Source organism: Lichenostomus cassidix, chromosome 7, assembly GCF_008360975.1.
Source record: "Lichenostomus cassidix isolate B80296 chromosome 7, HeHo_3.0, whole genome shotgun sequence".
In the NCBI taxonomy this organism is placed as follows: Eukaryota; Metazoa; Chordata; class Aves; order Passeriformes; family Meliphagidae; genus Lichenostomus; species Lichenostomus cassidix.
Genome location: NC_139488.1, coordinates 37,789,153 through 37,813,219, shown reverse-complemented (window position 1 = coordinate 37,813,219; position 24,067 = coordinate 37,789,153). Strand labels below are relative to the sequence as shown.

Below are 24,067 nucleotides of genomic sequence, written 5' to 3'. Positions count from 1 at the left end.
TGTTGGAACAGAATGCCTACTGCCTAAAGCTACCAGAACTGGCATAGAAATATGCCATTTCCTAAGCATTCCGCTTTCTTTCAAGTCTTACAGATGACAGGCCATCTCATGTAATGCCAGCAAAGTTGAATTCATTTCAGCTGGTAAGGCACACACTTTCCTCCGCACAACTTAGTTTTACATACTGTAACAATAAACAAAAGTCATGGCATTTCAACATACTGCACTCTTTGCAGATACATTGTTACTGTGGTAATTACAAAATTAACACATATCTGTGGGAAATATAATTCCAACACACGTATAAGAATTTATTGTACCACGATTTATAGAAAGCATTTCAATCCAAAATGGTCAGAACAATCTTAAAGATCTGCATAATAATTTATAAACGTTACGAAAGATGTACCGCAGACTACAGATTTCTATGTTTTCAAGTGTAAAGTTCTGGTAGATACCCATGTTTAAATAAAATGGACAATACCAGTAGAGATGCATACCTCTTTTGTCTTTATTTATAAAGAAGTGACACCACTAGAAAACACATTGATAACCAGTGCTTTGAACAGTGAAGGTGGGGTCTAAAAAAAGTCTGATGAAACTAAACAACCTTAGGTCTTTATCGAGTTGCATACCTGCTAGGAATGCTGAAATGCAAGGGTTTACACCTGCAATATTCCATAATGGAACAGCCACGTGATATCAAATATAATCTCAAATTTCCAAACTGGTACATAAAAAAGCCATCAACCAAGTATTAAAAGACCACTGCCAGTTCTTATTGCTTTTTGAGTTAATTAATCATCTTCGAATGAGCCAAAACTCAAACAGTCTCCACAGTATCTTGCTTATCCTCCTGTTCATTCATTAACAATGGAAGCAGTCAGTTTTATTATGCGGCAAAAGAGGCATTTAAGAACAACCAAACAAAACCTATTTAAGTACATGGACATCCCCACCCTCCCCCAGAAACCCACTATAACCCACTATAACCACTTAGTGCCAGTACAGGAGCAAAACTCAGTAAGACAAAACCAGAAGTCTGACTACAGTAAGAAGGAAACACAAAGGGAGATAGAGCTTCCTTTAATATTCAGAATTTGATGTCTTCAAAAACAAAGCACAACATCCTCATAATTTAAAAAGGGAAGTCGCTTTCTATGTATCTAATCCTCACGCATGCTAAGTAGTTCTCAAGTCCGCTGAGTTCCACTGTGCAGCAGTTGATTTTGAATTCAACGATGCTTGAAAAACTACAGTAATATTCAGTGCACTTTTTACTAAGGAGAGGAATAAAACAAATGTATGTTGACGTCGTTTTTGCCAGTTCAGCGTTTCTGCAGCAATTCCATTTTTTTCTCGCAGCATGAAAGTTCTACCAGCATCAGTCTTCAGAATCATCTTCAGAAGCTGTTGGAACAATACAGTGTAATTAGAAGCCTTGACAAACATCTCAGAAATTAAAGTACTTCAGGACGAGTAGAGGAAATAAAGGTGACTTTACAATATTAAATAACAGACCATAATACCCACCCAAACCTTGCATAATCACGTAGCTTAATTTTTAAATGCATCTCACGTCGGAAAAAACCAGCACTTTCAAATCAAAACTCAACAGAACATACAAAATGCAGTGTCCTCCTACTCTTCTTCCCCAAAACAAGAGGAAGAAAACTTAATTATGCCAGAGATTCAACTTTTATGTAGTGCTTAGAGTGGCTAATTCCAGCAGTAGGCAGAGGAGGATATACTCAATCCATGACAGCTGCACCCAACATAACAGAAAGAAACGACTCCCTAAAGTTAACAACTGGGATACTAAAATAGCTAGAAAGATTCAGCAGTCTAAACAAACAAACACTCTTACATTTTTATCTATATACATATATGTTGCTCTGCGCAACCTGGGCCTACTTGGAAGCAGCTCCTCTCTCCACTCCTGCTCTTTCAGCATATGCAAGTTGAACACAAAGCCCGCATATGCACAGGATTCCGCTGTTGCAAGGTGAGTTAAGAGACAAATACACACTTGTCAACTATGATAGAAAAGTCAGTGCACACATCCACACTACGTTTGTAAAACGTTAGCTTGTCTGTAACAGGAATTTACTATGTCCTCTTAAGCAAGGTCTGCAGACAAGGAAGTATTTATACTGGAGTAACTTGTTACATCCCTGAACACAGAAAGAAGAAAAGTCTGAGTCCTTGCTTCTTCAGTTCTTAGCAGAGAAATGTAACTGAAGTGCATCAATAATAAATCTACAACTCACTATTCCTCACCTGCAAGTTAAAGGCTGAATCAAATATAGATTGAATTGAGGTATAAAATGACACTCATTGATTTTTACTCTGGTAAGGATGCACATAATTTAGGAATGAATTCAGAACTCAAGTCCACCTTTGACTGTTCTGAATGCAGAAATAATCATCTTGAACCAGAACTCTCACACACGCACACTCCCGTTCCCTGTGGTACTCCAAATGCATCCTGCCTACTGAAAATACATATACAGTTGACACTCACATGCATACTAGGAAAAAAAAGAGTAGATCAACTACCCTTCTACTGCCTATTCAACATACCCAGAAAAAGATCCAGGGTATATTTACCAGAAATGTTAACGTATCAGCATATAGTTTTGAATTTAAGCACACTAAAAAAAGCCATTAGACGAAAAGTTGGCTAATCCTTCACCAAAATTGGCAACCTTTAGATTTCATTCATGAGGCCTGACAGGTCTGATCAAGGAACCCACACAACCAAAAGGTGCATGGCAATGGAAAAAACAAAGGGGAGAAGAGGGCAAAAAAAGAGGGAAGGAAAATGGCACTGTCTAATTTAAGGGCAGTAAAATTCAATTCTAAATGTTTCTTCCCTACTAAGACTCTTGTAAAAGTCAACAACCTGAAGGTCACCATTAATCCCATAATTACGAATTACCACAACTACAAGAACCAAACTGTAACTAGTAAGGAATTTTGTTATTGCCTGCAGATAACACTTCCGTGATATAAACAACTCTGTGCTGTTGGGAAATTAATCGTGGAGAATTCAAATCAGTTCCCCCTCAGAATAATTCTACTGATGATGGAAAAAAGCACTGCTGGGTAAAGTTTTCAGTAATTATGGTCAGTATCATGAATCTTGGCAAGGAGGATTGTACTCATTTAGCTTTCAGTTGATCTAATGGGGGGGAAGGAAAGAGGGGAAGCACCTACTTTCAATATCTTCCATATGTGCCTGAAGAGTTCTTGCAAGGTTAATAAACTAGAAACAAGGCAGAGAGAAAGTAGTTTAAAAGTTGCAAAGTTACGTGCAGAAATTTGCAACAAGTTAGCAAAGTTTTCTTCACTGTTTACATCCCAAAGGCTCATGCCAGATCTTGGTTACCCTAACCCATTTGCCCAATTTACAAAAAAACAATGCAAAATTTAATATAAATCCCCACACATTAGAATTCAAATTGATATTTCACAGTTACTTCAGCTGTAAAATGTTTCTGGTAGCAGCTTATGACATCATGTTCTACAGTCTGTAAAACACATCAATTTTGAAAGCAGCAAACATAAACAAGTATCAGTTTAATGAAAACCATTCCTAACAACCGTACTGCAGAAAAACAAAATCATGGTAAGGACTTACGTTACTTAAATCTGTTTCATTTAATTTGCAACTAATACGACAAAACAAAACCCTCTGACTGAATGAATGTGGTTCATGAAAAATGCATAAATTCACTTAAATTTTTTGTTTACAATTAAAATCTTAAGACCAGGATTACTGTTAGGCAATGGTGGCAGTTTCATGTTAGAAGCCTGTGGTATCAAAACCCAAAGCCAAAATTCCTAGGAATAAAAAGTCAGCCAAGTGGTCTGCTTTTGTCACTGCCAATCTGCATCACTGCTTCAGCTGTAAGTCCGGATATTGAGACACAGCAGATAAAATGAGTTTCCATAGCTTATATATATATGCTTGATATCAAACACTGGCATTGGTGCTCTCACTGGTTTAAAATGCAGTGTCACACACAAAAGTACATAAATGCCTCCTCTGATGGAAAACCAGCAAAAACATCTTCTGCGATACACTCAAGTTAATAACCTGTGCTGGATGCTTGCTACTATTAGATTTTGTGTCTTGTGTATCTCTTCACTTGTTGCAGAGAAACTGGACCCTGGAATACAAGCCCTGCATTAGATGTGCACAGAAAAGAGACGCATTGCTCTAAAACATTACGAGATTAGATAGAGCACAGTCCTGCCTCTTCCCCAAAGACCCAGTACCTGCTAGCACTCACCCGTTCCAATACGCATTGGATAAGCTTAATACTGTCACATGTTTGTATTTAAGGAAAAAACCTAGAAATGATCAGCTTTTCAGGAGCTCAACACTGATTAATTATCTAGCATCAAATAAAAATGTAGAGTACTGGATTTATAAGTGAATTGCTATGCAGAAAGAACTTAGTATGCAGATCTCATATTGGTTAAAGGTGTACTTACCATGTTTCTAAGCCAGGCCTTTCAAGTGACAAGAACACAGTCAAATGCAACTAATAAGAGCTTGAACTAAAGCCAGAGAATATAGCTACAGGACGTTGCAGAATGTTAATATTCAGGTACCCATTTAGGTGTACTCTGGCAGATGAGCATTTCAAGTTCTAGACCTTTGCATTACAGACTTGCATTTATTTTTTCTCGTTATGCATCAGGCAGTCTGACATTCTTTAACTGTGTGTTTGGCACAGAGAGAGGTTAACCTACCAGTTTTGCACGAATTCACAATAATCATGACAACATATATGCTAACTAATGAATTACCAACAACCTTGACAAAAAGCATTCTGTAGCACAGTACCTGCAATTATGCAGTACCTTCAGTTTCCAATCAAACACAGTGCACTGACAAGCCCAGCTTATTTTAGACCTGAATTTGTTTTAAAAGTGTGTTTCTTGAGTATCTAGCTTCTAGGCTGCTCAATGTAACAATCTGCTTCCAAGTTCTCTGTATGAGCAATTCCTGCGAGAAAACCACCGCATACTTACTCTGACACGTGTGCTGGCCTCATTTGCAGTTCCTAACATATCAGAAAAGCGCTGCTCGCATAAGTGTAACAACACTACAAGGTAGAGACCAGAGCTGATAAATTCATAGTCTGCCTTAAAGGGGATCAAAAGAAACATTCAGAATGTCAGTAATATGTCTGCACATATGATTCAAGTAGAACAAGAATTAGATTTTACTGGAATCATTACAGAGTTATCTCTAGTTGTTCCAAAAGAATTAGGGAAATGTAATACTAAAAAACCTCAGTTACTGAAAAGCTATTTACACTTCTGGTCCTTCCCATCCACCCCAAATCTAACATGCTATCCTTGAAGATAAACAGAGTTCTACAAATTAAATCTCAGTCTGCAAGATTAGTTCAGAGGAAAGAATGTGTGAATATTATATCACTTGGGGAAATAAAACCAATATTGCTAGTTCCTTCTCTGTGGTCCCAAGGCTTTACAAAAAGGCAATATAAAGTAATAGATTTTTAAGAACATTATGATGTTATAAACATTTGAGAAATTCCTTTACCCACTAGGATAAAAGAAAAAGTTTAAAAATGCTACTGCTGAACACATAATTTAGTTCATTCTTTAGGAAAAAATTTTCAAGGTTCTTATTTCTATTGACCCCCGGTGACAGCAACCGATAAGCAGTAGTACTAAGACATAAGATGATGGCACTCTCAAGAAAGACTTCTTAGAGACTGCCCCAATTGATAGGAATTAGAGTACTAGGGTAAGAACTCACTTTAAGAAATAAAAAAATTAATGTGTTTTGCCCCAGAATTGATACCACATGGTATTTTCTTTCAACATCTGAGGTAGGCTAGTATCATTAGTCCTTGTATATCGACAGAATACAACCCAGAGAATAGCAAAAAACCCACTGATTAAAGTTCATTAAAAGCACCAGTTTTGTGTTATTTACCCATTTTTAAACACTACATAAACCAGTAGCTCTAAGACAATGTATTTTATATAGCAAGAGTATACCAATGGCCTCCGATTATTTTTAATTTGAAGGAGCAGTCAGAAACTGCTAGAACAGAGAGAGGTTAGTTTCTACCACTCTAATGAAACAAAAGAAGATTGTAATGGTACATTTAAAACTGCTAAACTGCGCTCAAAAACAGCTACAGGTCATGACAGCTTCAGACTTAATGTGAAATTCAGTCTAAATCACGCTAGAATCGACACTGCACCTATGTGGCAGAGACACCGGATTACAAAGCTAGATGACAGATGTGCAAGCAAGAAAAGAGATACATTACAATTACTGAAAGCTCAACTATGGGAAGCATAGTAGAAAGGTATTAGTAGTTGGAATATTCAGAAGAAAAATCTGTTCCACACTGACATTACTCTATATGCATAACAGTCCTTCTGAAATGGAGATGCATTTGCCTTCTCTAAAGAAGACTGCCCTCCCAGCACTAAACCAACACTTACCAAATTAGGTAAAATATACTAACTTGTTCATTTGCATGTGCCCTATAGAGTTCATGAATGTCAAAGTCTTCCAGATTAAGATGCAACTTCTCCTTGCACAATTCACAGGTTGTCACTGCTTCCAAAGAAGAACCTGGTGGGGAGGCGGGCAAGGGAAAAACTCAGTGTCAAGTTTCAACAATCTGTAACATACGACACACTCATATAAACATTAAAAATTCTATGTAATTTTTGGCTTTATTTTGCAGAACAAGGTTAGAAGAAAGGAAAGCCTCCAATAGGAATGTAGCAACATCTGTCAGAATTTAAATGCTGTAGAATGTTTATAATCTATCCAGCTGCCCATATTTTGCCTCACATTCACTCTGCACATAATATGCCTCTTCCTGCAAGTCTGGCAGAAAATCACTTCTTGGACATTCTGAATTTTACAGTGTAATCCAAGTACACACACAATAAAGACTAAATATGTGAGAAAGTTATTGTTCAGTAACATTTTGTCTCAATTACCAGTTTTAAAACAAGCTCCTCCATAAGCAATAAGATAAACAAAGCAAGTTGATAGTGGACTTACGTCTTTACATACAGTTAAATACTTCAAATTAATGTCTGCTATAGGCTGAGGCTTCTAATACATCCCTACTCTGATGCATATCCTCTGGTGCTGATTAAAAAAGTCAACAGACACTTGTACGTTCTTTTGGTACAAAGTATTTTGTGTCTTCTATCAAGCTACCTATTTTTAAATCTTAAGAATACCGCAAATAAGTTATAAACTGGTCAATGAATTTGTTACAAAAATATTTGTACAGCGTGCGGTATCTGAAGTGTTTCTTAAAGAATTACATAATGCACTTTGAGGTAATTCTTGAACAAGCAGTTTTAAAATGCCTTCAACAGAAGTTAGTATCTTTAAAAAAATTAAAGTATGTAAGTCTAGTTACAATTGAAAATAATTTTTGGATTTTCAAATTCCTATCACTGCTAACAGTTAGCTTGGCTATACAAGTCTTGAAAAAAAAGCACAACCTTTTCCATAAGGAGGGTGGGGAACAAATGCCACCAAAAGTGGTGCCACCAAAAGTGGTACCACCAAAGTGGTTGAGTAGTTCTAAAGCTACTTCTGCAATGTTGTATTTTGTCTAGTATCTTAGTAGGTAACCCCAAAAAATGTAGGTCTCTATACAAGAAATACAGTGCTTGGAATTACTTACATGAGAAGCTGCACAGACATGCAAAAAGCCTGGAAGTGCCATACAGCTGTTTGTCCCCGCTGCTTGCTTTTCAACTAAATACCTCAGTAAGTGCAATCCTTCTGACAAGCCTCCCTATGTAACTGGAAGTCTATCTCGGTCTATAGCCTGCTTTACCTGAATTTATCTTTGACTGCAGCCATTTTTTCATGCACTCCTGGTGAACATACTGCAGACTTCCGGTGCATTTGCATGGCTGTATTAAAAGGTTGTCAGAACTTGCAGAGGACATCTGACAAATTCTGCATAGGTCACCCTCTTCATCTTCAGAATCTTCTAAAAGCAGGCTGAATAAGATGGAATACCAACAAATGCTGTGATATTTCATGTAGGACTTTTTATAATGAAAATTCCATTTATCAAACTGTTTTCAAACCTACGAGAATTAAAACAAGTTTATTTAAAGACAAAAGTGAGAATATGGGTGACAGGGGACTGAGTTGGCGCCTCCTCTGAAGGAAAGTTTTCTTTTAAAACCATGACTGCAGAAAGCCCTCTCATGTTAAGACAGGTACATTTTACTATCTCAAGAGAATGTAATAACTTACCTCTCTTTAATTTTCTGGAGTCTTTCCGGATCTCTTGAAGGTGGTATTTTAGACTTGCCACTTTCTTGTCCATCAGATTGATTCCAGCCAGAGGGAATAATATCTACGGTTATCATAAGATTGTCAGACAGACCGCTTCCTAATGTTGGAGGCACTGCAAAGTGAAAGAGAGAGCCGGGCAGAACTCCCGAACTTCTCCTACTCTGGGCTGAATCTGGTGGAGAGGCAGTAGCTGTAGAAATACCAGATACTGCAGGTGTTGGTGGTCTGCCAACAGAAGCCCGAGGAGGGCTATCTGATGCTTCAAGAGAGGTCTCCTCACTGGACTCTCTCCTTCTAAAGACATGCGATCTAGCAGTTGTTTCAGAAGTAGAGATCCTTGCGGACTCATCTCTTCCTTCTCTTCTTCTTCTGGAAAAGAGAGGCGTACATCTGTTCCTCAAAGAGGACGACAACCAGGATCCTGTGCTCCTACTTTCAGTGTCTGGTCTGTAACTTTCCCCATCAGATTCAGAGTTGCGATTCTGTGAAACTCCTGATAAACCCCATCTTCGTCCAAGAAAACTAAACCCCTGAGAAGCTTCGGATGACTGAAGTCCTGGAACTTCTGGAGTTGCAGCTCCATTACTACTTGACAGAGTAGTAGCTTGAGCTCTTGGGACCACTGTTGACTCTTCAGAGACTAATGGTCTTGTATGCAATGGGTCTTGGCTAGACCTTCGAGAGAAAAACGTAGATGACACACTAGATGCTAAACGAGACAGCAACTGTCTGGTTGTGCGCCTTCCTTCGCTGTCAGCTGTAGGCTCATTCAACGACCTCTGAGAAGATAAAACCCTTTCAGAACCACTTGAGGAAGGGGTTTCATCTCTAATGGCAGTAACAGAAAATGCTGGCTGCACATTCCTCTGGGGAGACTCCAATTCATTTCTCCTTTGCCTTGAGGAACAGCTGAATCTTGAAGAGCTCATGTTAGCGTCTCTGTTGAAAAAAGATGGCTGATGATCAGAAGGCAACTGGCGGTTCATGGATGCATTCAGCCTCAAAGTGCTTAATGAGCTCTCTTTTGGTCTTGCTCCCTCTGCATATGAAGAGGCAGGCCTGTCTTGAAGATCTGTTGCAGAAAAGCAGATGAAAATACTATGACAAGATGTGCTCAAACACAGCTGGAAACATTCAAGGTCAGGGTCAACAGGGCTCTAGGCAACCTGACCTAGTTGAACATGTCCCTGCTCACTGCAGAGGGATTGGACTAGAGGATTTAAAGGTCCCTTCCAACACAAACCATTCTATGGTTCTTACAAGCGTATCTTCCATAAATGCTGTCTGAATATCTCAACACACTGAGAAGGATTCCACTGTAGGTGAACTGCAGCTCACATGAAGTGGCTGAGGTGGCTAGTCTCCTTCCTCAAATGGCTACATTTGGGGGTTGTGGGTGGGAAAAGGGGAAAGGACGACCAAGCATGGATAGATGAAGGTAGGAAACAGTCGCTCTCTCTGTGTATTCTGGAATTGAAAACTTTCATCTTCGTAGTTTTGGTGACTTTCTTTTAATGGATTCTGCATTGCAATCAACTTTTATGCTTAAGGTGAGATTTATTTTTGTGGCAGATTTCAAAGGAAACATCTACACAGCTGCCAAGCATCTACCATGTGCTCTTGATTACACATCAGGGAACACAGCTGGAAGTTATTTTTATAGCACTTAATTGCAGCACTACTGCTAGAAAAGCAGCATGGACAGTACAAACCAAGGTCGCTCACCAATCCACTTCTCCCATGACTCTACCAGGTAGAGAAATTTAACTTATTAAAAAGTGTTAGAGTGTGATGACATTAAAACATACTCTTGTGTTGAGGCAAGACTGCAGGACAAATTCCGGAAGTAGTTTTTATCTTTCCTGCTTATCTTCTATAATTAGAAAAATGGCATTTTTTAAAAGCTTCTTGCATTACAAAATACCACTAATGCATCTGCAAAAGGTGGCAGATCAAGAGTAATGGTGAGCCTCCCCCGAGCCAGCTCTAGAAGGCCACAACACTCTGAACAGAAAGTGAAAATCAGAGTGCAGAAGTCCTTACTAGTCCTAGCAGTTGCCATGAGACAAAGCTCTCACCTCATGTAAAGTGTGTGTTTATTCATTTTTATTTTGAGCAGTCTAGCATTTTACCTTAATAACAATTTGAGAACCCAAATAAAAAGGTCAAATCAACATTATTTCTTTTCCTATATCTAAATACAAAGAGATTTTAATACGAACAAGGAAAGAGCTTAACTCACTAATCACAGAGTTACAGTGGCAAACACTGACACCACCTTCACATCACCAGCTTTCACAAGCCAGACCATTCATATATCCTTTGATGGCTTGGTCAATGCATGGAAAGTGGACAACCAACTTCATTTAAAAGGATACCTTAAAATATATTCAGTGTTTGTGTTTTGAATAAAATATTAGAAGAACATGCCTGGAGAAGTTTTGGATGCCCCATCCCTGGAAGTGTCCAAGGCCAGGCTGGACGGGGCTTGGAACAGCCTGGGATAGTGAAAGGTGTTCCTGCCCATGGCAGGGGATAGAACAAAAGGTTCCCTCCAAACATAATCTTTCTTTGATCCTATGAGCATATTAAGAGACTAAAAGACATACAAACTGTAGTTTTACAAGCTTTCAGTTACACGAAACATACATGTTGAAGGCGAAAAGTCACTGTTTCTGCAGCTGGGCTCCACCAGATTACTAACAGACAGATCTGTTCTTCTTTCTAACTGCGCTCGCTCTCTCGCCAGATCACTTCCAAGGGAGCCAAGCATTACTGATGAAGATCTAGGAATCCTACTGCATCTCCATGAGGAATCTAGAAAGCAAAAGTAAGTAAATCTCCTGTTTTTGTAATCATCTAAAAATCCATTAAAGCTGGCATTTATGCACTCATATTTGTCATTCACAGCAAGGGCAAGTTTAACATTACCACTAAGCTGACCAAGTGCCCAGCTGCCAATATAAAGCCAAGAGCACTCTGCTGATGCTGGCACTTACTTCATCTTTCAACAAATTAGTTCTGAAAGCTAAATAAAACAAGAAGTAATAATACTTTCGTGTGAAGAGTCAGACCCATTAACGCTCTCACAGGACGGAAGAGGAAGAGAAGTAGTATCTTGCTTCCTAATGGTAGCTAGCTTTTAAAGAAGTTTCACAATATAGCAGCCTGAAACTTAGTAAATGCTGCTGTTCTACTTGACACTACTTGAATTAAATGTAATTTCTCATAAAAACAGCTGATGAAGCTTAAATGCAGTTTAGACACAACTTTGAGAACAATGACTAATACTGTTCTTGTTCATATTACAGAGCAAAACTTCAGTGTAAAAAGGGATCTTGTCTTCTGTTAACAGCTCCAACAACTACATAAGAAACTGTACATACATCAGCTGTGGACAAAACACTTGTTCCAAGAGTCTTCTTCAGTGGCTCTGAAAAATTCACCTTTGTACTGTTTCATTGCTAACTTACAAAACTAAATTTAAGCACTCGTTGGTTGGCAGTGTGATGGCCAACCGATGTACAAGTGGAAAGTTAAAGAGTCCTACGCCATAGTGAGAAATGTTAATGGTTGTCATTTTGTTAACAGACTAAGAAAGTATCAATAATACTGGGGTTTTTGAGCAAGAACTTACTAATTTTTATTTGGATGGCTGAGCAATTTCATAAGGGGATATTAAAAAAAACATTACTCCATACTCACAAGGGTAATCTGAATTAATCTAATGATCTATTTCAAAATGTTCTAGAAATATTTTCAGTGTAAGGTTTTGACCGTGACTTCCTGAGCTTTAGACTTTTATTTTAGCATATTGCGTAACTTCTGTCTACCCAAGTTTCACGAACTTACTCATAGCTTTGACTAAAATCTCAGGGTTTCCTGAACGAGCTCTTAAGTGTAGAATGTTTCTTTTAGACAGGGTCTAGAGAATGAGTTTGGGCCCTGATAGTAACCCTAACCCTTCCATGACCCCTAACAACAGTGCTCTAACCAGCCATGGTGCTACGCTTGAACATATTGCTAAGTACGATAAAGATTTTGTTTCTGTCGTACCTGGCACACATTAATGTAGCCACACAATTTGACTCATGAAATAAGAGAAGCTGCACTCATTCTTTACTTGAAATCTAAACCAATTAAGATCTATTTGAGCCATGAAGTTCAGCCTGACCACAAATGGAATTGGTACAGGTAATAATTCTGAAATGACACAAGGACAACTGGATTTTCAAAAGACCATGTTAACAGCCTACTCAGAACTTTGGATACTGTTATCATTGTGAACATACTCTTCTGATAGGCATAAGTCTTATTATTTAAGAAAAATAAAAGCATAATATTTAAAGCAAGTCTTTTAAAACTTGATTAAACCTGATATTACTACTCAGACACTTTTGATGTAACTCAGCACAAATAATCAACGTCTCACCTGAAAAGGCAGTCAAGCCATTACTTCTCACAGAAGAGGTAGACGTACAAGATAGCTTAGGTCTCTTTGAATCAGTATCTTGCTGCTGGCTATGCAGTCTTGAGTATGCTCCCTGAGTTCTCTCAGACTCACCGTAACACCCAGATGTAAAATGAGAGGAAGAAGATGTAGACTGAAATAACATTGAGAAATAAATTACATAGTATATCAGATGCACTTACACTGCACAAAAGTGTACATAATGTAAAACTCACAAAAATTGTAAAGAGTAACTTCAGCTACAAAACCTTTTCTTTAAGAATAACACAGGAATTATGCTTGTGCTTTTGTTTAGTATTTCCAGGTTTACTCAATAGAGTCCTACCAACAAAAATAAGTTTCTGTAACATTCAGCATTACTTTTCCTTTATAGATAGATGAAGCTTACAACAAAAAATTGTTGTAAAAAGGGGGGGAAAAGTTGTATGCCTGGCCTGTAAGATGCTATAAACACAAACATAGCTTTACAGATGCCCAAGGGAACATATTTTGCTGTCCAGAAATGGCCAAAACCGACCAGCTATGTTAACTAATCAACTGATTTTTTTATTAATATAAAATATAATTAGCTAAGGAGTGAGCTTCAAGCAAACTGTTTGAACAAGTATATCTTGATTACAATAAGATCAAGCACAACTGAAGGAGTTCACAGTAAACAATAGATACAAATGAATTTTTGCGGTGTACGGCACTGAAATAAAACAGTTTTCAGAAACTCGTAGTGTAGTACTTCTAAAATACAGTTTGGAATAGCCTACAAAGCTGTTTGGTTACTTGCATTCAAGACATCCATTTTCTATTTGAAATGCTTTGGGTTTATTCTTTCGTATATAATAAAAAAAAGCTGAGCTCAATCAAAAGGCTGAATTGAGCTGTTTGTCTTCCCAGAAACTATCTACAACCAAGATCCTCCTTTAAGGATCAACAAAATTTGAGTATGTTATAGCTGTGTTTTATTTTTACTTTGTTATGGTTTTTACTACATTTAAGCCAGAATTTTTTACTCTTTCAAACTAAAAAGTCTCTTAAGCATTTCGCTCATCCCATCATAAAAAAATACATAGGGAGACATAAACTAACATCAGAAACTAAGTATAAAGAAAGGTTACTTTCCCTCATTAATGTTCTATTTAACATATCACTTATCTTTTAATTGTATACTGTTTGATACGTGGAAATTTCAGAGTGTCTTCTGCAACATTCACTTGCATCAGAATTTATTTTAAGAGAATAACTAGCCTTAATGGGGAAAAAAGCGTTTTCATATTGAAAATTCTATAGCACCAACTTAACTAGGTATGTAGATCACTTAGAACAATAGATTCCAGTTGCATTTAAACTATATGTAGACACCTACCACGACCTCCCCTGAAGGCCAACATGTGCACACTAGATCCCCCCCCCCGCATTTTCTCAGTGTCTTTACTTTCAAATCACCTAAGGAAAAGCAACACCTCTCATGATGTGAGCACTCTTATGTACTCAAACATCTTTCACTTTGAAAGTGAGTAGAATTTTTACTTCATTATCGTTCCACCAAACTTGTTCAGGTTTCTGCTTTTCCCATCTTAGTATTTCTACAGTACTTCAAACTGTTTTACTGTCACTCTACAATGTCACAAGCAAACTAGTTTATTCTTGGAGTTACAAAGGCACATTGTACAACTCAGTTAAGACAAGCTATTAGGGCCTGAGTCTTGAATCTCAGGTAACCATTAAGCCTCTACTTTCTTTCACAGTATGCTGTAAGCAGCATGCAAGAACTTGCATGAACTACACCTCACAATTAAATTTCCTAAAACAGGTCTCAAACCCACGAATTTTGTGTTAACTCACAAAGGTAGTACTATCCAAAAAACACATCCCCTGAGAATTCCTGATGGAAGTATAAGTAATATCAACTTTGCCATCCCCAGGACTATAACATGTATGACATTCTAATCACCTCCTCCTTTTCTTTCTTTTAAAATGGATTTTTGCAGAGCTGCTGACTTCAAACTTATTTCTTAACTCTTAGTAAAACTAGTATGTATCATTATTTTCATCCTCTGAATGTTTTTGAACACTGCTACCTTCTAGCTTTTGCTTCATCTTGAATTAGTAAGATCTACTTATCTAGAAAATTTACAGTGAGCCCCTGCTAGCAGCTTTTCAAATTGCGAAGGCTAAAGTAAAAGCCTGGGATTTCAGTATTTTTTTCCCAAGCATTACACGTGAACAGTTCTCACCAATCTGCTTCTGCTTCCCAAAAATCTTCCAGAATGTGGATGATCAAGTGTCCCTGAGTAGTGAGTTGGAGATGATGTTGTAAACTTCCAAGGAGTTTCATGGGTGTCTCTTTCTCCAATTCTCCAGTCTCTACTGGAACTATTCAATACACTGGATTCCTGAAGAACAACATGCTTATTATATGCATCTCATAACTCAAAAATAAGTCATTATCTGATTTCAATATTGAAAATACAGGGAAGTGGCGGTAGTAACAAATCTGGAAACCTTTGATAAGAAACCTCAAGGGATAGCCAAGAAATGAAACAGGCTTAAGAGAGAACCACTGGCAAAAGGAAAGATTTTATAGCTATTTTTAAAGCTACTTTACAGCAGCTCATTCATCTGTCCCCTCATTAGACCTAGGACAATGAAAGCTGAAGTGTAAGGCTTTTGAGGAATACCTTGACTTAGATATTGCAGTAACAGGGCAGAATTAAGGGCCTCACTTTCAAGTGTTATGCAAAAAACACACGTGTAGAAAGAGTCTCCATGACAACAAAAGCACCTCTTGGGCCACTAAAACAAGCCGAATTTCAATGAACACATTGTAATTGAGCAAAGACACTGCAATTTATGTGCTCCATAGCATAATCATTGAGATTAGTAAAATTAATAGAAATAACAGAAATCCAACCATTTTATTAACCCTAGGCAGCATTTTTAAGTGATTCTTTCTCTTTCTATGAACTATTAATATTAAAAACACAGAAGTTGCTGTCAACATTTCTTTAAAGCAACAAAAACTCAAAACCAAACCTAAACAATAAAAATCTCAGCTTGTTTTCTTCCTTCAGTTCAGCTTATAACTATTTAACATCCCTTGTGAGAGCTTAACAATTAAAGCCCTGCATTAGGGATTCTGGTTTTGGTGTCTATTTTCAGTAGCTGTAAAATATGATCAGGAAAAATTCAAAACAATCTTATACACTGCACTTGTCCCTATCCCTCCATTTAAAAAAGAAAAATTTATAATCTATTTATCATAAAATGTTTACTATGTTGTATCATAAAGCATAGGATTTTTTTTCTCATGCCATAACACTAGTTTGATTTTTGTATCTTAAAGTCACCTAGAAACAACACTATCACATACATCTGATTAGTTTACAATTAACCTCTTTGTTATGCCTCCTCAGATAAGCAGAGACTAGCACCCAGACCGATCTTAAAAGTGCATGACATACAAGAATTCATACTCATATGAAATTTAAAAAAATAAAGGGAATGAGAACAAACCCACCCAACAGAAACATTTCTTATATTCAAGCCATAATCAAAACCAAACAGAAATTTTGACTGCTCTGTCCCAGAAGTTTGAGTTAAACTATAATTATTCTCTCTATAGAAATTCTCTATTAAAAATACAAGTCCTCTTTATACATAAAGCATTACTGATGGTTATAATTGTTTTTTCTAAATGACAAATTTTAAATTATTTATAACTGAACTAAATATTTTAAGGTAGGCTGCTGTGCAAGCACAGACCTTTCCCGTGAGAAACTTCTCTCTTCTTCTTCCTGTGTTTTATAAACAAAGATAAAGTTTGGATATTGTTTAAATGGTCTCTCGAGATATGGGTGGTTCAAGCCTGGCCAATTGGCCTGGGGGGAGGTTTTGAACTGGCCAATCCTGGTGGTCTTTGAAAGTCTATATAAGTTGGAATTAATTAATAAAAAGAGATTTTGCCACATTGAAGACCTGGACTTCTTCTCTCTGTTAGCGGTTCAACAGCGACAAGCTTCTGAACGGATTAACAAAGTGAAAAATGCCTGTCTTCTGCATTCCTATCTGACTAGACTTAAACTTACCTTCTTGCTCCCGTCTCTGTAATCTTAACCTTCAAGCAATAATGGAATTTCTTCTTACCAGCTATGTAAGTACCAAAGGTTAGTCAAGAGATGGAGTTTCCCTATGGTTTTATCACTAAGTGCCAGTTTGATGTAACAAGCTCTCAAACTACCTTCTACAACCTGGGAGTGGAAAAAAGGAACACAACAATCTTCTACGCAAATATTTTCCCTTCTGTTTTAACTGGCAAGTGTTATAAAGATCATTCCTCAGCTTAGAAACACTTTGCTGAAAAAAAAGCAAAGGATATAGTCAAAAGAATACGTAGTGCAGTGAACACATCAAACTTCACAGCACCAATTCATCTGAAGACTCCTCTTCTGATCAACAGCTTTCAGTATATGTATGCTGTGTGTAGACTGTGTTAATAAATCTCTACAAAAGAGTTAAGACTATTTGATTTGCTTTTGCTGAGCAGCCAGACAGTGGAAAACATGTAGGAGTCCAAAATGCAAAAATGACTGATAATTGCTTCCCCTTGTACATTCCCTATAGCTTATATAATAACAAGCATGTGCATGCTAGATAACAAAAATGTAACACAAGTACATTTAATTGGGCTAAAAATAATCTTCTATTACTTGTGAAACTGTTCCTCAAAAAGGCATTATATAATACAATGTCCCAGATAGCTTGTCAGCAGGGACCAAAAAACCATTTAAAAAAAAATTAACATTTAATCACAGAGTTAAGTTTCTGCAACTTCAAAGACCAAAATGGGTGTATATTTCTGGGCCCAAAATTGAGGTGGGAATTGCTAACAGCCACAGGAAAAAAAAAAAGAAAAAAAGAAAAAAAAAAAAAAAGATAATTGAGCCAAACTGGTATCTGTTGCTTCCAAGTGTCCAAAAGAATTTCTAAAGTAGTTTAATCTCTGCTTCCCATAATGCTCTCCCAAACTGAAAGTATCTGCACACTGTTAATACCTCCTCTTGAGCAGAGCTCCCCTTCCCCACAAAAGTAGTTTGATAAAACAGCAAAAGGCCTTTCCTTCAGTCCCATCTATTGCACGCAAAGCCTAGCTTTACTAACTTACTAACATGACAGGCTGATTTGAGTCTAAAGCTCCTCTTACCTTTGCAAAATATAAATACAGGAGGTACTGCCTTGGTACAGTAATGGTAATAATAATACAGTAATAATGGTACAGCCTTGTTAACTCATAACACAATCCTGTACTTTTTGCATCATGAGCACATCAAGTGTAATGCCCAATATACAACAAAGTTCAAACAAAGCCCTCACCTCTCCCTCAACAGAAAACTCAAATTACCCAGGTTAAAGATGGCAGTGACTCATAAGAAAATAGATCCATATTAGCAGGATGCCCTCTCATTCATCAAACAGCTGATTTCTAAAGGTGCAGCTACAAACAGGAGCAGGTAAAACCAGAAAACCTAGAACTACCAGTTCACTGATTACTGTCATTGGCCTGGTTAGTAAATTCTTGCATTTTAGAAATTTTCTTTGTCCGTCTTTTGGGGCTTTTCTTGGTAAAAAAAGACACTTTAAAATTATTTATACCCTACAAAAAGAAAAAAAAAAACCCCACATTACCTGGTATCCAGATTCTAATCTCCATGAAGATTCTCTTGTACTATATGCACCAGATAAACTGTTTCCAGTTCTAGATCCTAGAGGAGAGCTGGAAGTCTGAACAGATATCCTGCGAGGAATTCTTGAGGGTTTTGACTCCATTCTCTGTATTCTGCACAAGGACATATTGATCATTTTTTTCTTCATAGAAGCGGGGAGCTCATGCAAAACAGGCACAAGTCATTCTGAGTGTAACATAAATATGACTCACACGTACAAATATTTACACAGTGCTTTGGTCTGACTGTGTCTCAGTAAAATGGGGAAACAAGTTCTCATCCTAGTTTTTGTAACCTCTTCTTTACATCTACTCCCATCCCACATTAGAAAACTAGAAATACAGCCCCTTTTGCTGTATTTATCATTTTGATACAATGTATTATAAACATAGGAGGTACTCCCTTAAGAACCACATAGTATTCCTATTAACACAAAATGAGTCAGGAATAGAGTACTCAAATTTCCTAAATTCATATATTATGGTTTTGCTAATGAACTGCATCTCAACAGTTGCAGAAATTGTATTCAGACTTATTCCTCAGGGCTGAAATTATGGAATTTCATCCTCCTGTGAAAAAACACATCTGCAGTCTACCTGCCTTCAACTTCTCCAAAGACAACTCCCAAGGAAGCTAACACACACAAAGGAGCACAGGCTATCTCACAGGTGTATTTATAAATTAACTTCTCACTCGCTGAGCGTTTATTTACCTTTTGCTATTTCTAAGTATTTCAAAAGAAACACTGGTGCCTTTTCCCCATGAAAATTGTTCCTACAGTCATCCCTGTCCTTGAAATGGTATATGACTTAACATTTCTCTATAACTCCAGACAGCCAGATTCTTATTTCTCAGGATAGTAGAGACAGAATCAGACCACAAACGGTAGCTCTTCAATAAAAAATTTACGGGAACTGCAGTATCCTCAGCGATGCGGTACGTGAAGACTAGCACGATACCTAACAATTCCAACAGATGGCCAAGAATCTCATTGATACAAGGTGATTTGCAGAAGTGGTACAGTCTATTTAACCGTTTTTAATTCTGGCCTAACCTTCTGAGAATAGGAGTAAGCTATATTGATCAAAAAAAACCCCTATCCATCAGTAAAACACATTTTTTTCCACAATTCGGTCATGCTCATCGGTATCACATTCTGCAAAGAGCTGCTACATAAATCCTGACACACCTCATGTCTGGCTGCAGTTTCAAGGTGAGTCCACGTACTTGGGACTTTTAATCTTTGCTAAAGTCATGCTGCATTAAATATTCTATTCAGTTTGTACAGAACTCCATTGACCAAACAGCTGGGACAGCTGAGGTTAGTTTCTTTAACCACTGTTGTCATGCAGTTCAGCTGCTAGCTAGCTTTCCAACAGCAGTCAAAACACAAACTAGCCAAAATGTTTAATCTTAAAAGACAGACATTAAAAATGTAACATATACCAAGTATAAACAACTGTTTGCCTTTGTGTACAAAAGCGCTACTGGCTTATATTACAGAGGATACCAGCTTCTAGACCACACTTCCAACACTAGCAACCCATTTGTATTTGCCACAGCCATCACCAGTTAAAAAAGATCTGGTCAGAAATCTGAAATGCTCACTTGCCCAACTTTGCATCAATATATTGAAATAATGAATTAATTTATTTTCCAGATAACATTTAAAACCCTAGGTAAATATTGAGCAATTTATGCAATTATCAAGTTGTAAACACAACTGTATCAGTAAGAATGTTCTAAGCAGTACTCCAGTGTTCAAAAGAACACTGTAAATTGTGGAAATTTAAAAGCAATTGAGGACAAACCTAATTATCTAAATTACACCACTTCAAGTGGATCATCAGTTCAATAGAATGTAACAATCATAATTATTCCTAAACTGTAACGATAGTTAATTTAACCCTCAGAGTAATCTGACATAATGTGCACTAAAAGTTTAGTACTTGTATGGAGCTGCACTGAGCGTAAAAGAGTAACTATCAAAGTTGCAAACTGTGAAGCTAAAATAATGTCAGAATAATATAGACTAGAGTGTACGTCTTGATGAGATCTGATACTCAAAGCACTGTTTGTCTACATTTTATCCTGTTACAAAATACAAGGAAGAAACACACAGAATAATGGATCCAATTCTGTACTACTAAGTACCCGACAAAGAGTGCTGGCATTATCTCCTTTGTTTCTGAATCACTTTGTTTCACATAGGCATGGAACCAGATGAATTAAATAATATAGATAAAAGTCAGACAGTGACATACACAGAAAATGCAAAGGTTCAAGAAGGGATGGAAGCTCCTACTAGTAGGAATTAATGTCCAGATGAATCAGTGAAGGAGACAAAAGTGTAAGAACAATTTCAAAGGCTAAATTAGAGATCATCTAATACTAATAAAATTGCTTATGCACCATCCACAGAAAAAAATAAAGAGCATTCAGACAGAACAGAACAGGGTGGAAGACTGGACACCAGAGCCAACTACCCGCAGAAGCTGAAATGGAGTCCAAAATTAGCAAACTGCTTCTACAGATACACATAAATAGGCACAAGACTAATTTTCTCCTTCAGTGGTAGCCCCAAGAGGACAATGGCATCCATCAGCCTAATCTTCTAAATTAGCACAGGTTGTGATTTCAACCCAAGTATGTCAGGATAGTACTATCAATATAATATTTTCTTTCTCCGAGTAATGAAATCTTGCAGAAACTATATCCAAACGAAGGTGTTAAAACCAACTTAAGGCAGCACAATAGAAAAGGCAAAATTTAGTGTGTCAGTTTATGTATACACACTATGAATAATTTCTGGAATCCAACCTTACATTTTTTTCTGCAGTCTTGGCCTCAGCCAGCAAATCAGAAGGACCTGCTATAAAGATCAATCAGAGTCATGTAAGAACAGGCATTTGACATCTGTCATGTCTGATGCAGAGGTGAAAAGATGCTGAATAAAAGGTCTTACAGTCTAGGCAAAGAACTTCTGCTCAAGGAAATTGGATTCTACCTTTTCCTTTCAACAAAGATTCAGTGACATAAAGCATGTCATTAAGAGTAATAATTTTTTAAAATCTGCTACTCAAGAGCTCTTCAATTTCTGGGCATCCATTACAAAATTTACTTGCAAACCAACTAGCAGAAATCATAGAATAGTTTGAGCTGGAAGGGATCCTTAAAGGCCATCTGGTCCAACCACCCTGCAATGAGCAGGGACATCTTAAAACAGATCAGATGACTCCGAGTCCCATCCCACTTGACCATGCATGCTTCCAGGAATGGAGCATCTACCACCTCTCTGGGCAATCTGTGCCCATATTTCACCACGCTCATCATAAAAAATGCCTTCCTTAAATTTACTCCTCGTCCTATCACAACAGGCTCTACCAAACGACTGTTCCCATCTTTCTTACAGGCCCTTTTCAAGTAGTGAAAGGCTGCAATGAGGCTTCCCCAGACCAAACAACCCCAATTACTTCAGCCTTTCCTCGTAGTCTGACCCAGAAGGACAGGGATGAAGCTGAAGTCAATGGAGCCATGATGTGCATTTACGAGCCAGACAAAACTAGATGTAGGCATTTCAACTCTGGTGATCAACTATACTAAGAAATCTTTTGGGATTTGGAGCTTTTTTCCCCAGAGTTCTCCAGAAAACATTTTAAGCACTGTACCTTGAAAGTTTGAGGCACAACTGTCTTCACAAGTGGCTTGAATACAAACAAAATATATACAAGGCTTACACTGATCACGGTAACACAAATAAGATGAACATGCTAAGCAATCACAGAGCACAGGACAGAGCCACCAATGGTCTCATGCTAAAAAAAAAACAAACCACATTATTAAAGCCACATTAATACTTCTCTGCAAGGGGAATATTGTGTTTGTATACAATATTTCAGAATGAGAATGATTCCCTTTCACAGTATCAGCATCTTAAGGGCTTTCCTGAAGAAAGACATTCAAAACCTCAAGCATTTTGTTTACACACACAGGAATTCAACAAACCCCAACTGGTAATCAGCATGATGTAGTGAGTTCTATAATGACAAAGTAGGCACCTACATTTACATAGAAGGCAGTGACACTAAAAATACTTGAATTACTTCGCTGAGGAAATAATAATAATCATCATCATCATCATCGTAATACAAATTGTTTTGTAGTCTGAACTGATTAAAAAGACTCTTATTGCCAAAAAGAAAAGGAACACCTTACTCAAATATCACACCTGCTGTGTCCTTCATTGAGAAACCTCAACACAATAACCTGGGAAAACACACTTCTGGCCTCTTCATTATTTTGACTCTACTCATGCTTGTATCCAACACTAGAGAAATGAAAAAGTATACAGCAGGATGAGCAGCACTCTTCTTATCAAAGCAAAATATTTCATCTATTTTTGCCATGTTACACTACCTAGCAATCAAAACCTGATGAAAAAATCTGGAAACAACTCCATTGACTCCTGAAATAAGGGATGTATGCAATACCTCTCAAGTCTTGCTCAGAAAGCAAGTTCTGAAATAAAACTTTAAAGTCACACCTAGGAAACAGACGACCAACTTGAAACAGGAGGTGGAGCTGCACAGCCTATTTTGAGCACACAGATCAAATGTCCTGCCCTTCTTGATCTGTCATCCCTCCAACAGCATTATAAAAGATCAACTAGACCTAACATAGCCATGGACAGAGATAACAAAGCAATAAAAGGTCCAAGAGGTCTTTGTGGGAAATCAATGCAATCTCAAAAGATAAAAATAACACAGAGAGGAAATATTTCTCTTCCGCCTTGACCTGCTCTACTGATGAAAGGGGAGCAATTTCAGCTAGTCATGCCTACCAGTAAGCAAAACCTTTGCCAGCTTCCATGATTTCTACTACCAGTTTTAAGCATTCTTGTACCCTCCATCAGAGGGAAGCATGAGCTTCACTACCTGCTCCTAAATTCAAGTCTTCTAGCTAGGAACTATGCAGTGACACTTCTACCTAAGACTCGAACTCTCATGTCTACGTGTTTTTGTGCGGTTTAACATAAAACTATAAATAAGATCTTCTCCCGAGCAACTTGTGCTCACGTGTCTTCTTCGGGGCTTACTCACAATCACGTTTTTATGACAAACAAGATGAAGCTCACGAGTCTTTCTCTCAGACTGTGCAATTCTTCGTTCGGGGTATTTCCTCAATCTTCAATGTAGTAAAACTGACAAATTAATCAGCAGCCTCTCAGAAGTCCAATGAGAAGCAAGAGAATTTACAAGTGCCGATGGCTTCCCACGCTGCAGCGGCTGGTGCCCGTAACGCTGGGCTGCTCCCGCAGCCCGGTGCCAGCGGGTGCTCCGCAGAGCCGCCGAGAGCACCGCACCTCCCCCGCCAGGCCCCGGGGAGCGGCCCGCACGGCTCGGGCCCGGCCGGAGCCCGCAGCCGCACCCGATACTGCTGCCTAGGCAGCATCTGGCCCCAACCGCCCGGCAGAGGCCGCGAGGGGGGCGGAGAGGAACGGGGGGAACCAGGTGTCACACGGCCTCGCTCCGAGAG

The 24,067-nt window shown here is 38.0% G+C and overlaps 1 protein-coding gene across 7 annotated transcripts; it reads right to left on the bottom strand.

The window, feature by feature from the left end:
- Nucleotides 1–493: 493 nt before the first annotated feature.
- MARCHF7 (membrane associated ring-CH-type finger 7) lies at nucleotides 494–24,004 on the bottom strand. 7 transcript variants are annotated; one of them, XR_014853572.1, is made up of 13 exons: nucleotides 23,632–24,003; nucleotides 22,748–22,859; nucleotides 18,495–18,645; nucleotides 15,047–15,205; nucleotides 12,780–12,951; nucleotides 10,997–11,164; nucleotides 8,306–9,419; nucleotides 7,875–8,044; nucleotides 6,528–6,637; nucleotides 5,047–5,160; nucleotides 4,103–4,175; nucleotides 3,220–3,268; nucleotides 1,286–1,410 (listed from the first exon to the last, which is right to left on the bottom strand). XR_014853572.1 is itself a non-coding variant. In XM_085067283.1 (12 exons), the coding sequence occupies exons 2-12, from the start codon at nucleotides 22,774–22,776 to the stop codon at nucleotides 1,385–1,387; spliced, it is 2,262 nt and encodes a 753-aa protein (XP_084923409.1). In that variant the 5' UTR covers nucleotides 22,777–22,859; nucleotides 23,632–24,003; the 3' UTR covers nucleotides 1,286–1,384. The 7 variants fall into 7 exon arrangements, 3 of the variants coding, with proteins under 3 accessions (XP_084923407.1, XP_084923408.1, XP_084923409.1); XR_014853573.1 differs by lacking the exon at nucleotides 4,103–4,175 and having other exon boundaries at nucleotides 6,505–6,637; XM_085067283.1 differs by lacking the exon at nucleotides 4,103–4,175.
- Nucleotides 24,005–24,067: the final 63 nt, after the last annotated feature.

What these genes read in the sequence shown, in the direction of transcription:
- MARCHF7 (XM_085067281.1), bottom strand. Translation starts at nt 22,776, where the DNA reads ATGAAGGACACAGCAGGTGTGATATTTGA. An exon ending in GATTAGAATCTGGATACCAG is followed by an intron (nt 15,206 to 18,494) that starts GTAATGTGGGGT and finishes GTTGTTCTTCAG; the next exon opens with GAATCCAGTGTATTGAATAG. An exon ending in GGGCACATGCAAATGAACAA is followed by an intron (nt 5,161 to 6,527) that starts GTTAGTATATTT and finishes ATCCCCTTTAAG; the next exon opens with GCAGACTATGAATTTATCAG.